Here is a 12,385-nt window from a genome sequence, read left to right on the forward strand (position 1 = left end):
TGATGTTGGGTGCATATATATTTATAATTGTCATATCTTCTTGATGAATTGAACCTGTTATAACTAATACTGTCTTTTTGGTATCCCGTGACAGTTTTTGACTTAAAGTGTATTTTTTTCTGATATAAGTATAGCCACCCTTGCTCTCTTTTGGTTGCCATTTATATAGAGTATCTTTTTTCATATCCTTTCATATCCCTATGTGTGTCCTTAAATCTAAACTACGTTTTTTGTAGACAGCACATACAAAATTGACAAATTGTTATCTAGACTAAGAAAAAAAAAGAGAGAAAAGTCAAATAAGTAAAATCAGATATGGAAGATCAAACATTATAACTGATACTATAGAAACACAGCAACAAACAGGATAACATAGAAAAAATTGGATAAATTCCTAGAATCCTACAACCTAGTAAAACTGAATCATGATGAAACAGAAATCTGAAAAGACCAATTACCTATAAGGAGATTGAATCAGTAGTAAAAAAAAACCTCCTAAAAAAAGGAGTACAGGACCAAATGACTACACTAGAGAAGTGGATCAAACATTTCAGGAAGAATTAATGCCAATCCTTCCAAATTTATCCCCAAAAAACTGAAGTGGAGAGAATACTTCCAAATTCATTTTAAAAGGTCCACATAACCTCATAAAAAAGTCAAATATACCACAAGAAAAAGAAAAACTACACAATAATACCCCTCATGAATACAGATGCAAACATCCCCAATAAAATACTACAGAACTACATGCAGCAGTATATTTTAAAAAGTGATACACCATGAAAAAGTGGAATTTATCCCAGTTATATAAGGATAGTTCAATATATGAAAATCAATTAATGTGGTATACCACATTAACACAAAGAGGATAAAAAAATCACATGAACAAACAATGCAGAAAAAGTTGGCAAAAGTCAACACCCTTTCATGATAAAAACTCTAAAAAAACTAAGAATAGAATAAAATATCTCAACATAATAAAGATCATATATTAAACATACCCAGCTAATATCATGCTCATTCAAAAAGACCTGAGTTTTTCACACAGGTGTGCGCACACACACACATAACACACACACAGAACTAATAAACAAATAAAGTTGCCAGATGTAAAATCAACATGGAAAAATCAGTTGCATTGTATACACTAACAATTAACTATCAGAAAAGATAATTGGGAAAATAATCCAATTTACAACAGCAATAAAATGAATAAAACACTTAGGAATAAAATTAACTAAGGAGGTGGAACACTTGTGCATTGAAAACTACAACACATTGGTGAAAGATATTGAAGAAGACACAAACAAACAGAAATAAATCCCATGTTCATGGATTGGAAGAATTAATATTGTGAAAATGTCTGTACTACCCAAAGCAATCTATAGATTCAATGCAATCTATATCAAAATACCAATGACACCTTCCATAGAAATAGAAAAAAAAATTCTACAATTCATTTGGAAATACAAATACCCTGAATAGCCAAAATAATCTTGATAAAGTAGAACAAAACTGGAGGCATCACATTTCCTGAGTTCAAAATATACTCCAAACCCACAGTAATTAAAATAGAATGATACCAGCACAATAGACACACGGGCTAATGGCACAGAACAGAGAGTATAGAAATCAATCCATACATATATAGTAAACTGATCACTGACAAGAATGCCAAAAGTGTGAAGAAAGGACAGTCTCTTCAACAAATGGTGCTGGGAAAACTGGATATACACATATGCAAAAGAATGAAATTGGACCCTTATCTTATAAAATCAGCACAAAATGGAGTAAAGACTTAAATGTAACACATGAAACTGAGAAACTTCTAATAGAAAACAAAGGGAAAAAGTTTCATGACATTGGCCATAGCAAAGATATTATGGATATGATGTCAAAAATACAGGCAACAAAAGCAAAAGTAAACACATGAATACATCAAACCAAAAAGTTTTTGCACAGCAAAGGAACCACAAAGTGAAAAGGCAACGTTCAGAATGAGAGAAAATATTTAAATGCTATATATCAGATAAAGTGTGAATCTCCAAAGTATATAAGAAATCCTATGACTCAATAGGAAAAAAAAAAAAAGAAAAGAAAAAGGAAAAGAAAAAAAGTAACCCAAACAACTTCTTAAAAAATGGGCAAAGGCTTGAATACACATTTCTCTAAAGAACACATGCAAATGGCCAACAGGTAGATGGAAAGATACTCAAATTCACTTATCCTCAAGGAAATATAAAAGCTATAATGAGATATCACCTCACACATGTTAGAATGGCTATTATTCAAAAAACAAAGACAACAAGTTTGGGAAAGGATATGGAGAAACTGGAATCCTTGTGCACTACTGGTAGGAATGCAAAGTGGTACAGCCACTAAGGAAAACAGTATGGAGATTCCTCAAAAAATTAAAAATAGAACTACCATATGATTTAAATATGGTCTTGTACAGAGAATTTAAAAACAATCAATCTTCTTTTTTAAAGAAAATACTCAAATTGAATTATTGGTCAAATTGATCATTAAATCCAAGTGCTTTTACTTATGTACTCAACCATTGTAAAACTTACATTAACAGCTTCATCTTCAGTTAGATTTTCGTCTATTGTTACATTGGGCAAATCTGGCCAAACCTACAGAGAAGGAAGAAATGGGAAAATAGTTCAAAATAAATTCAGTATGGTATGACCATGCTGTAAATAAAGTATAATAGAGTTCTGGAGGCATATTGTATACTCAAGTTCCCCAATTCAGTAATTCCTTTAATTGTTTTTTTCAGTTTGTGTTTTGGAAATGTATTATTTGCAAACTATTCCTAACTGCTATATTAATTTCCTCTTTAATATGGCAAATAGGAAAAAGAATACCCACCTTTGTAAAAGGTAGTGGTTTTAAAAACAATGCATATGAAACATCAAAAAAAAATTTAAAAAAGGGGGACACCTGGGTGGCTCAGCAGGTTAAGCATCCGACTTTGGCTCAGGTCAGGATCTCACAGTTCATGGGTTTGAATCCCGCGTCAGACTCTGTGCTGACAGCTCAGAGCCTGGAGCCTGCTTCGGATTCTGTGTCTCCCCCTCACTCTTTGCCCCTCCCCCTTCACACTCTGTCTCTCTCATTCTCTCTCAAAAATAGATAAACATTAAACATTTTTTTAAATAAAAACAATGCATATAACCAAAGGTTCTAGTCAAGAAATAATATAAAGGCATATACTAAATTCAATTTAATGTATATTAAAACTGTTTCTACAATTATTCCAGTATTACATATAAATATATTTTTATTTAAAAGGAATTGAAGAACTAATGGATAATGCCATGTTGAGGCAAGTATCTTCTTAGTTTTCACAGTTAGTACTATATCCTCTTCTCTCTCTCCCCTTCCAAACCCTTACCCCCATCCCTGCTTCACCATCTACCAATGTTTTCCTCTACCCCAACCACAAACACACAAAACAGAGTCCAAATTTAATCATGCTGAAAGCTCTCTTTCTCTTTCAGAAAGTCTCATTTAAAAAAATATAGATAATCCCCAAGGACTAATTACCTACAAGGGATTAGTTACTGATAGTGAGTAGTTCTTTTAAGGAATGGAACAGAAGATAGAAATCTGAGAAAATGTATAGACATATAAACTGAGAAGAAGGTAGGAAGGAAAAAACCCGTTTCTATGGCTAATCTGCTATACTCTATACTTGTATGTTTCTTAAAATGTTATGACTTCTCATTAAGTTTATCGTAGGATTTTTCTATTTTATCTCATTATTTTGAAATATTTTCAGATTTACAGAAAAGCTGCAAAAATTATACCCAGAGTTTTTCTATATCCTCACTTTGTTTCTCCTAATGTTAACATATTTATAACCTCTGTACAATCATCAAAACCTAGAAATCTACAGGCCATGTTGGAATTTCAGCACTTCTTTCACTAATGTGATATTTTTGGTCCAAGAGAGAAAAGAATTCCATACTGCATTTCATTATGTCCCATATTATGGAATTTTGTTTGTATTTTTCCTTTTCATTTTAGTTATGATGAATGGATTTTTGTTTACTCTTTTATATATAAGTCAATCAGGATTTTTCTATAATATATTAATATACCCAGGTCTGAATATTATTGTTTAAGTGAAATACAGTAAATTATATTCCTTAGTCAAGTCAGGAATATAAGTATAGCTTTTAAAAACATTGCCTCTTTTATTAATGAAAGAAGTACAAACATTTAAATGACTTGCAGTGTAGAATAATGAACAACCATCTTCTTAATAATTTTATAATAAAACACAAGGCATTCTAAGAAATGCAATAAAAGACAATATAAAGATGAAACAAATAGTATTTAGATATATGAGCAATATAAATTCTTTCTGTTTCTAATAATTTGGGTCGAACTTAGAGTACATATTACTTTAATTATTAGCTACTAAATCATTACATTCTGTAGTATATATCTCTCCTTCTGAATAAGTCTTTAACAGTTTTCTCTACTCAATAGAAATTTTCAATGAAATAACAGTTTTATACTTATTTTATTTCAAGATATCAATTCCATACCTTTGCCCAACAAATATCATTGGTGTTAGGCCATTTGACAAAAACATCTTTCTCCTGTCCTCTGTCAAATGCAGGGTAAGGCTTTGTTTCATTTCCCGAAATGGCTGGATCCTAATATTAAAATGAAATACAAACCAGGTAACTCTGGAATAAAAGTACAGCCACTTGGGTCACTGTTATGAGACACAATTTTCCATGATTACATTATCATTTACTGTGCTCTCACATATACTGATTGACAGACTGACAGTATAAACTGCAGTGTTCCAGCTAGTTCTAAATTCCTTAGAAGGAAACTTTAAGGACTTTTGAAAATGTATTGGCTATGATTTCAAGAAATATTACTAGCATTTTTTGTTTTGTTTTTATTCCTCCCAGTGGGTTTACTGGCTGCCTAGCTTGCTTCCTGTAAGATATTGATAAAATATTCTCCCCACTGAATCACTAACTTGAAGCCAAATTTTTAAACATGACAAGCATAAGAAGCAATCCCAGAGAATGATTTTAGAATTGTATAGAAATAGAAAATCCATCACAACTTTGTGATAGCTTCTATAAATTGAGGCCAGTTTGTAGCTTCAATGATTATTAGAAGACAGCTTGCCTTTGACTTCCAGATTCAGTCTTAGATCTCTAAGGATATACCAAAATGTGAAGATAGCCTGGTAGCAGCCCATGTAAATAAAAGTGTTAAAGGAAGAAAATATTAGATGTGGGAGTAGAGTTTAAAGTAATTGTCTTTCTATTTTGAAACACCCCCCACAACATCATTCCAGAAGAGAAATCTTAATAATATCAAGATAATAAGACCCAGATAAAATATAAAACATAAACTAACCAGGATAATAATGTATCTCATTCCCTCCTGTCTTATTTTGTCAACAAACTCAGGAAGATCACGGAAGTTTTCATCAATTGTAAAGTCTAGTTGTCTTTCCATGTAATCAATGTCTGTGTATTGAACATCCTAAAACATATGAAGATAGTGGTAGTGCAGTAAGAATCACAGGAATCAATGCATCACTTTCTATCATAGTTATAAAACTAATACCAATATGAAAGTTTAAATGCCTTTTCATGTAATACTAAAGAGAATTAATCAAGTAACACAAATAAAACTACTGTATTAAAGGTGCAAAATATTCCATGAATAAGTTTATATAAATGTTCTGTTTTGTTAACAATTCATTTAACAACTTTGATTTCTAAAGAGTCTTTCACCTGAAAGACATATCCTTAGTTATGTAATTTTCAAAGAAAATAGAAAGACACAAGAGTAAAAGATTTATGAGGCTATGAAATTGTGTTAAGTGGCAGTTTGGAATTTTGTGCATTATATACAGAAAAAAGCATTGTTCCCTTTCTGGAAGCATAAAGCAAATAGGGGATAATTTCAAATAATTTTCATATTGCCAAAGGAGAAGAAATAATTATTTATTAAATCCGTCAATTATAGGATTCTTTTATTATCTATCAAAATAATTTTTAGAATTATAGCCCAATCATAAATAAACAAAACACTGCTTACAAATACATATGTACAAACATGTTTAAACTAATAAATGCTTGGATTCTATCATGATATCTTCACTTTAGACCTAAAATAACAAATTTGTCAATTATTTTCTGTTACTAGTCATTAATTCAATTTCTTCTTCTAGGTGTTATAAAAAGTATGGCTGATATAGTACACAAAATAATGGAAAACCTCCCTTTTTATAAAAAAATCTCCATGTGCATATTTTTATATCATCTACCTATACATTAAATTTCCTCGTAATAATGTATTCAGGAGCCATATACTTGATTCTACTGCATGTACCAATGTCTTATAATGAGACTTTTTCATTTTTCTTAGATTAAGTTCTTATATACCAAGTATTCTAGATGTCACTGTTGAAGTGCTCCCAGAAGGACCCCCTAGGATTCCTTAATCTTGCTAAAAAATAAAATCACAGGGAGTATTATTTCTAGATACTCAGTAATATTTAGTTTCCTGAATATTGAGGGAAGAGGATATTTTGCAAGTGTTCAAATTCTAAGTTCCAGCATCACAACTATCACCTATTGCAGGGCAAAAATCACTCAGTTTTATCTCCACTTTCTTCTCTGTAATTTGTCACATCAGTTGATGAAGTAAGTTTCTGTGAACTCTTATTCTCATATAAAGAAAATATGGGGAATACACCTGATTACTTATGGCACCCAAAGTTTATTGGAGAAAACCAAGTGCACAGTCACTTGTTTAGTACAACTCACAATCATGGAACTAGAAAGAAGGGGGGGGGAAAGGAATGTTATTATCCCTTTTCCTTCATCAATCTAATAAAACACATTTTGTAAAAATCTCATGACCAATTCATTAGGTACTATGAAAAACTAAGCATTTATTATTGAGAAATGCTTAAAATAATTTTATTTATTTATTTATTTATTTATTTATTTATTTATTTATTTTTAAAATAATTTTAAAGTATACATATTTATTTGTTTGCTTTTATAGATGACACACTTAACATTATTTTAAAAACTGATATACATACATAAGGGATCTGAGCGGCCACCATATCGTTATATACTTGCTGAACCTCTGAAGTATTTCTGTACCCATAACGACATAATTGAAATCCCAAAGCCCAGTAAGGTGGCATGACTGGTCGGCCAATTACCTTTGGGGAAAAAAACAACAACGTTATTTGTGAACTAAGAGGGTTACGATATATCACAGAGAAAACTTTGTGGTTTTTACAAAATGTACAATCATACTGGGGCGCCTGGGTGGCTCAGTTGGTTAAGCGTCCAACTTCGGCTCAGGTCATGATCTGACAGTTCGTGGGTTCAAACCCTGCACAGAGCTCTGTTCTGACAGCTCAGAGCCTGGAGCTTGCTTCAGATTTGGTGTCTCCCTCTCTCTCTGCCTCTCCCCACTCACACTCTGTCTCTCTCTCAAAAATAAATAAACATTAAAAAAAATGTACAATCATACTTCATGGTATTGTTTTGTTGCAACTTCCGGAGTTGGACCCAAAAACATATAGAAATCCAAGATTCCTCCAATTATGCGGTAAGTTAGAGCAGGAGTTGGCTGAAAAGTAACATCTGAAAATCAAAAAATATAATTACACACATATATATACATATATATATGTGTGGATATATATATATATATATATATATATATGTTAATTAGATTATTGGAGAATCACATAAAATGTAAGAAATTCAACAAATGATTGTTTTACCCATTCCATTGCTGTTAAGTAAGAGAACTCCATGAGCATAGCCTTCATCTTCCAGAGCCATGTAATATGGATGAAATCCATAGGAATTAAGTTTATACTAAAATAAGAAAAATAAACATAATATATAGTGCTTAAATAGCAATAGCATATGAATTTTGTCAAGGTAATATTTAAATTCATTATAAGATTGAGCCTATAAGAATTTAAAGGTTCCTTTTTGTACACAAAACTATACGTACTAAAATAAATACATCTCCTTTAGAAAATAATTGCTTTATTACTGAAACCTGTACTGCTTCAGAGCATGCAAATGAATATACAAATTTGTAACATGCACAAATACATTAATTGATATAAAAAAATTGGTATTGGTGTAGTTGGGTTTCTTTCCACAGATCATATGTCTTAATTTATTTATAAATTGGCACTTCTTTTTCAAAAATAAAATTTCTAAGAAATGATTACAAGATATCTAAGTTTATATAATATTATATGATAGTATTTTAAATGATAATATCTCATTTATGTAATAGTGTATGCAACATTTACTTTCATTTTTACCTAGGTCTTTCCTGAATAAAAAATCTATACTCAGGGTTATAAAATGACTTATCAAAACTCACAAAACTTTTAAGTTGATGATCCCTATTCAAACTGACATCTTTGACCCATATGTATCCCACTAATTAATTAGCATGTGAAAGTAAATTCATATATTGAGAATCAAGATTATATTAACTTATTAATGTCAATACTAATGTTGAATAGTTTTTAAAGAAATATATTTTGTAAAACATATTCTTTCAAATCGATATAAATTAAAAACAGCCTTCATAACTTAGGCATGAACTATTATGATACAAATAAAAATTGCTTGAGCACCTAACAATAAAAGTAGTTGCAATAGTATACACATTTATAATCTCATGTGGAATACATCCTTTAGATTCACATCATACGTGAAAAATAGAAATGAGCTAGTATTTTTATTAAAATTGTTTTTTATGATATGCTTAGAATAATTATAGTTAATATTAATTGTGCAATGCATGAAATATTCATGAAATGTATTCCATTAATAAGACAAAACGTAGTAAAAAGTGACATGAGCATAAAAAAGCATTTTCTAAAGATGTAACTAGCAGTATGGCCGCCTAACATACACAACTATAGCTGGGTATCATTAAGGAAAAAGTTACCATTAAATCAATATCTAAGCAGTAAAAAATAAATAAATAAATAAATTCTAGGAGAACCCTAGTCAGTTATTTCTAAAAGCTAGAGTAAAAGTAGACCTGGCAGGGGATTCTGAGTTTGAATATTCTTTCTATACAATTAAGAAGGTAAAGAATGGGGTCACAACCTCCCTTTTCACTGTAATCAATGATGGTATCTATCCAATCTTGTGCTTTCACCTGTACTTTATTGTGGCTTGTTTGTTTGTTTGTTTATTTTAAATCTCTATAGCAGGTCTAGAGATCTCCAGCCCCCTTGTTATTACTTTAATGCTGAGTCTAGGCCTACAGAGAAGTGGCTGTCCTAACCATGGTCTTAGTTGCTTCATGGAGTAGTCAAATACTGGTACCTACACCAGGGGGTTGGTCTCTTGTGAACATTCCCCAAGTATGCCAGTTCAGGTCTCTCTTAAATGCTCTGTGTTCCACTTCCCCAAAACCATATATATATTCTGATGGCAGGCGAGTAGATATTTGAATAAACTGGTTATTAAAAGCAAATCCAGGCAGGTGAGAATCCCAACTGAAAAGAAAACAATTCAAATCCAATAAATATATCGAAAGTAGTATCAAAAATAATAATGGTAACTCTTACGTGATATGAAAACAAATAATATTTTTCTCTATATGCCTTATTGTACTCAAATACTGTACTCAAATATGAAAATAATTATCGCAATACATTTATCTTTTGACTAGGTTAAAAAATATCTAACATAGGTTTCATTTTTTCAGCATTATTAATAAAATAAACTATATGAAAAATATGATTATACATTTATCTTTAGATATAAATTCTTTTAAAATAAAATTAATATAAAGTTATAAATAATATATGACCCAGAAGTAATATATGTCCTAGAAACTGAAAGTCCTCTGTAAACTTTTGCTACATATAGAATAAAATGAAATCAAAATCAAAATAAACTATTAAGGCATGATGGGTATTTTAATTCCAAGCTCTCTGTAATTTCTCCAAAATACAAATACAAAATACAAATACGATACAAAATTTCATTTTGTATTTATAAAAATTATTGTTTAAAAAGAAATGTATCAAAGAGAATGTATCATCTTTCTAGTCATTTGTAAAAGCATACAGGTGGAAGAAAAGAGATAAAAGTTGGCAGGAAAAAGAAACATAAAAATTATAAAGAATTTGAGACATATTTAAATTTCTATATTAATGATTTTGGAAAAGTATTTACTAAAAATAATGTTTCCTAAATAAAAATAAATAATGCCATTGTACAAGAACTTTTTTACAAAATGACTTCACTTATCCTTTGAAACAAAAATATTATCATACCAACAGAATTTTTAAAACAGTACAGACATACTTTTCTTCATTATCTGTATCCAGCCTGACAATTCTTGACAACATCTTCTAAAAAATGACAGGCAAGCTAAAATACATAAACTGTCTTTTAGTATACTATGGTTTGTCTACAAACCTCTTATTTTTACTAAAGTAAAATGTTTTTACATAAACTTGTTAATTCATATAATTATTCATTCATAAATAATTCATTCATAAAATATAGAGAGATGTATGTATCATAATTTCTTTTCATCAATACCTGGCAGAGATAGTATTAACTCTATCAGATTCCAGAACTAATAAACCTCAATTTCAATTAATTTCTAAATAAATATTTACAAAACACATTTCCACCTAACTTATTTTACAACATTCATACTTTTCAAGAGGAGCTTTGGTTTTGGTTTTCAACCTGATTAGTTGAATGAGTGTGATAATAATTAAATCAGTCATATGCAAAATGTAGATGAAATTTTCCAAATCTTAATGATAGTCCCACGAGTGTGATAATTATTTAGTTTTAAAATGTTAAAACAGGTGCCTGGGTGACTCAGTGGGTTATGCATCCAACTTTGACTTCAGCTCAAGTCATGATCTCATGGTTCACGAGTCTGAGCCCAGCATCAGGCTCCCTGCTGTCAGTGGCAGCCCGCTTCGGATCCTCTGTCTCCCTTTCTCTCTCTGCCCCTTCCCCAAATAAACATTAAAAAAAAGGTTTTTTAATATTGAAACAGGCCAAGTTACTTAATAGAACTGAAACTATTTTTTAATGTGATGATACTCTAGCACAGTGAAAATAATCTTACCCCCTCCATTCTACAATCAAAATATTCCTCATGTCAAATAATTCAATCACTTACATAACTCTTCCTGTGCTTCTCCTTCGAATCTGGATGCCAAAAGGATTTTCCTTGATTTCAACATCATAAAGTCTATTTTCATAAGTACTTGTTGGCATGGCTGGAATGTTTAAAGGTACTGGAACTTCATATCTCTTATTTTGGGGATCATAAATCTATTGCAGAGAAATAATGAAAATAAATGTTTTGCTCATATTGCTGAAATACCATGCAAATAATCATTATATGACTTAAATAATTGCTGAAACAAGATATTAGAATTCTTATTTATATAATTCTTAATTCTGCATCCATGGCCCATATATCTATACAGAAATCTACATACACACATATATATGTAATGGGATCAAATTATGAATTGCATTTTATCACTTTTTAATGTTTTATAATTCATTTTTCATACTATGAGAAATATTCAAAAACAAATGTTTAGAGTTAAATATTTTCTTATATGGTTACACAAAATTATTTACCACTTCATGGTTAGACACAGAATTTGTTTCAATGTTTTTGGTCACATGTTTGATTGGACAATGAATGGTAATGGTAATTTGTTTACTCATGTCTTTATTTCCTCAGTAGATTTCTTAGAAGTTATAATGTTAGGTCAGACAGACTATACTAAAATTTGTAAGGTCTTTGATATCTGTTTTCCAGAATTAGTGTACTAATTAATATTCTAACCAAAAATGTGTACTCTAATATTATTTTATGTTAAAGTAAAATCATTTATTTTTTATTTCATTCATTTATTTTTTTAAAGTTTGAAAGAAAAATAGAGAGCAAGCAGGGGTGGGGCAGAGAGAGAGGAAGACAGAATCCCAAGCAGGCTCCATGCTGTCAGCGCAGAGCCCAATATGGGGTTTGAAATCACAAACCATGAAATCATGACCTGAGATGAAATCAAGAGTCAGAAACTTAACCAACTGAGCCACCCAGGTACTCCGAATTCATACTGTTTTAATTCTGCAAATTCTACATCATCTCCTCTTTTTTTGAGTTTTAACCATTGCCATTATTATATGTTTATTTTTCCAGATGAACTTAAAGAAAATTAATTTAAAAAATAGTCTTAATTAGGATTTTTTATTTTTTAATGTATTTATTTAATCTCTCAATACTTTTTACATTTTTTTCTTATAAAGTCAATTTACTCCTATGATTT

General features: G+C 30.4%; 1 protein-coding gene across 2 annotated transcripts in view; it reads right to left on the bottom strand.

Annotated features, from left to right (window-relative positions):
• Window positions 1-12,385, bottom strand: part of SI (sucrase-isomaltase) — a 159,608-nt gene that overhangs the window by 31,243 nt on the left and 115,980 nt on the right. For both annotated transcript variants that reach the window (XM_086674659.1, XM_086674658.1), the window contains 8 exons: window positions 11,221-11,375; window positions 9,394-9,562; window positions 7,805-7,901; window positions 7,549-7,661; window positions 7,106-7,231; window positions 5,401-5,529; window positions 4,563-4,673; window positions 2,574-2,636 (listed from right to left, as the gene is read on the bottom strand). In XM_086674659.1, coding sequence (XP_086530785.1) covers window positions 2,574-2,636; window positions 4,563-4,673; window positions 5,401-5,529; window positions 7,106-7,231; window positions 7,549-7,661; window positions 7,805-7,901; window positions 9,394-9,562; window positions 11,221-11,375 — 963 coding nt within the window. The remainder of the gene's footprint in view (window positions 1-2,573; window positions 2,637-4,562; window positions 4,674-5,400; window positions 5,530-7,105; window positions 7,232-7,548; window positions 7,662-7,804; window positions 7,902-9,393; window positions 9,563-11,220; window positions 11,376-12,385) is intronic.

Source organism: Puma concolor, chromosome C2 (genome assembly GCF_028749965.1).
Source record: "Puma concolor isolate L17-30 chromosome C2, mPumCon1.1.hap2, whole genome shotgun sequence".
Taxonomy (NCBI): Eukaryota; Metazoa; Chordata; class Mammalia; order Carnivora; family Felidae; genus Puma; species Puma concolor.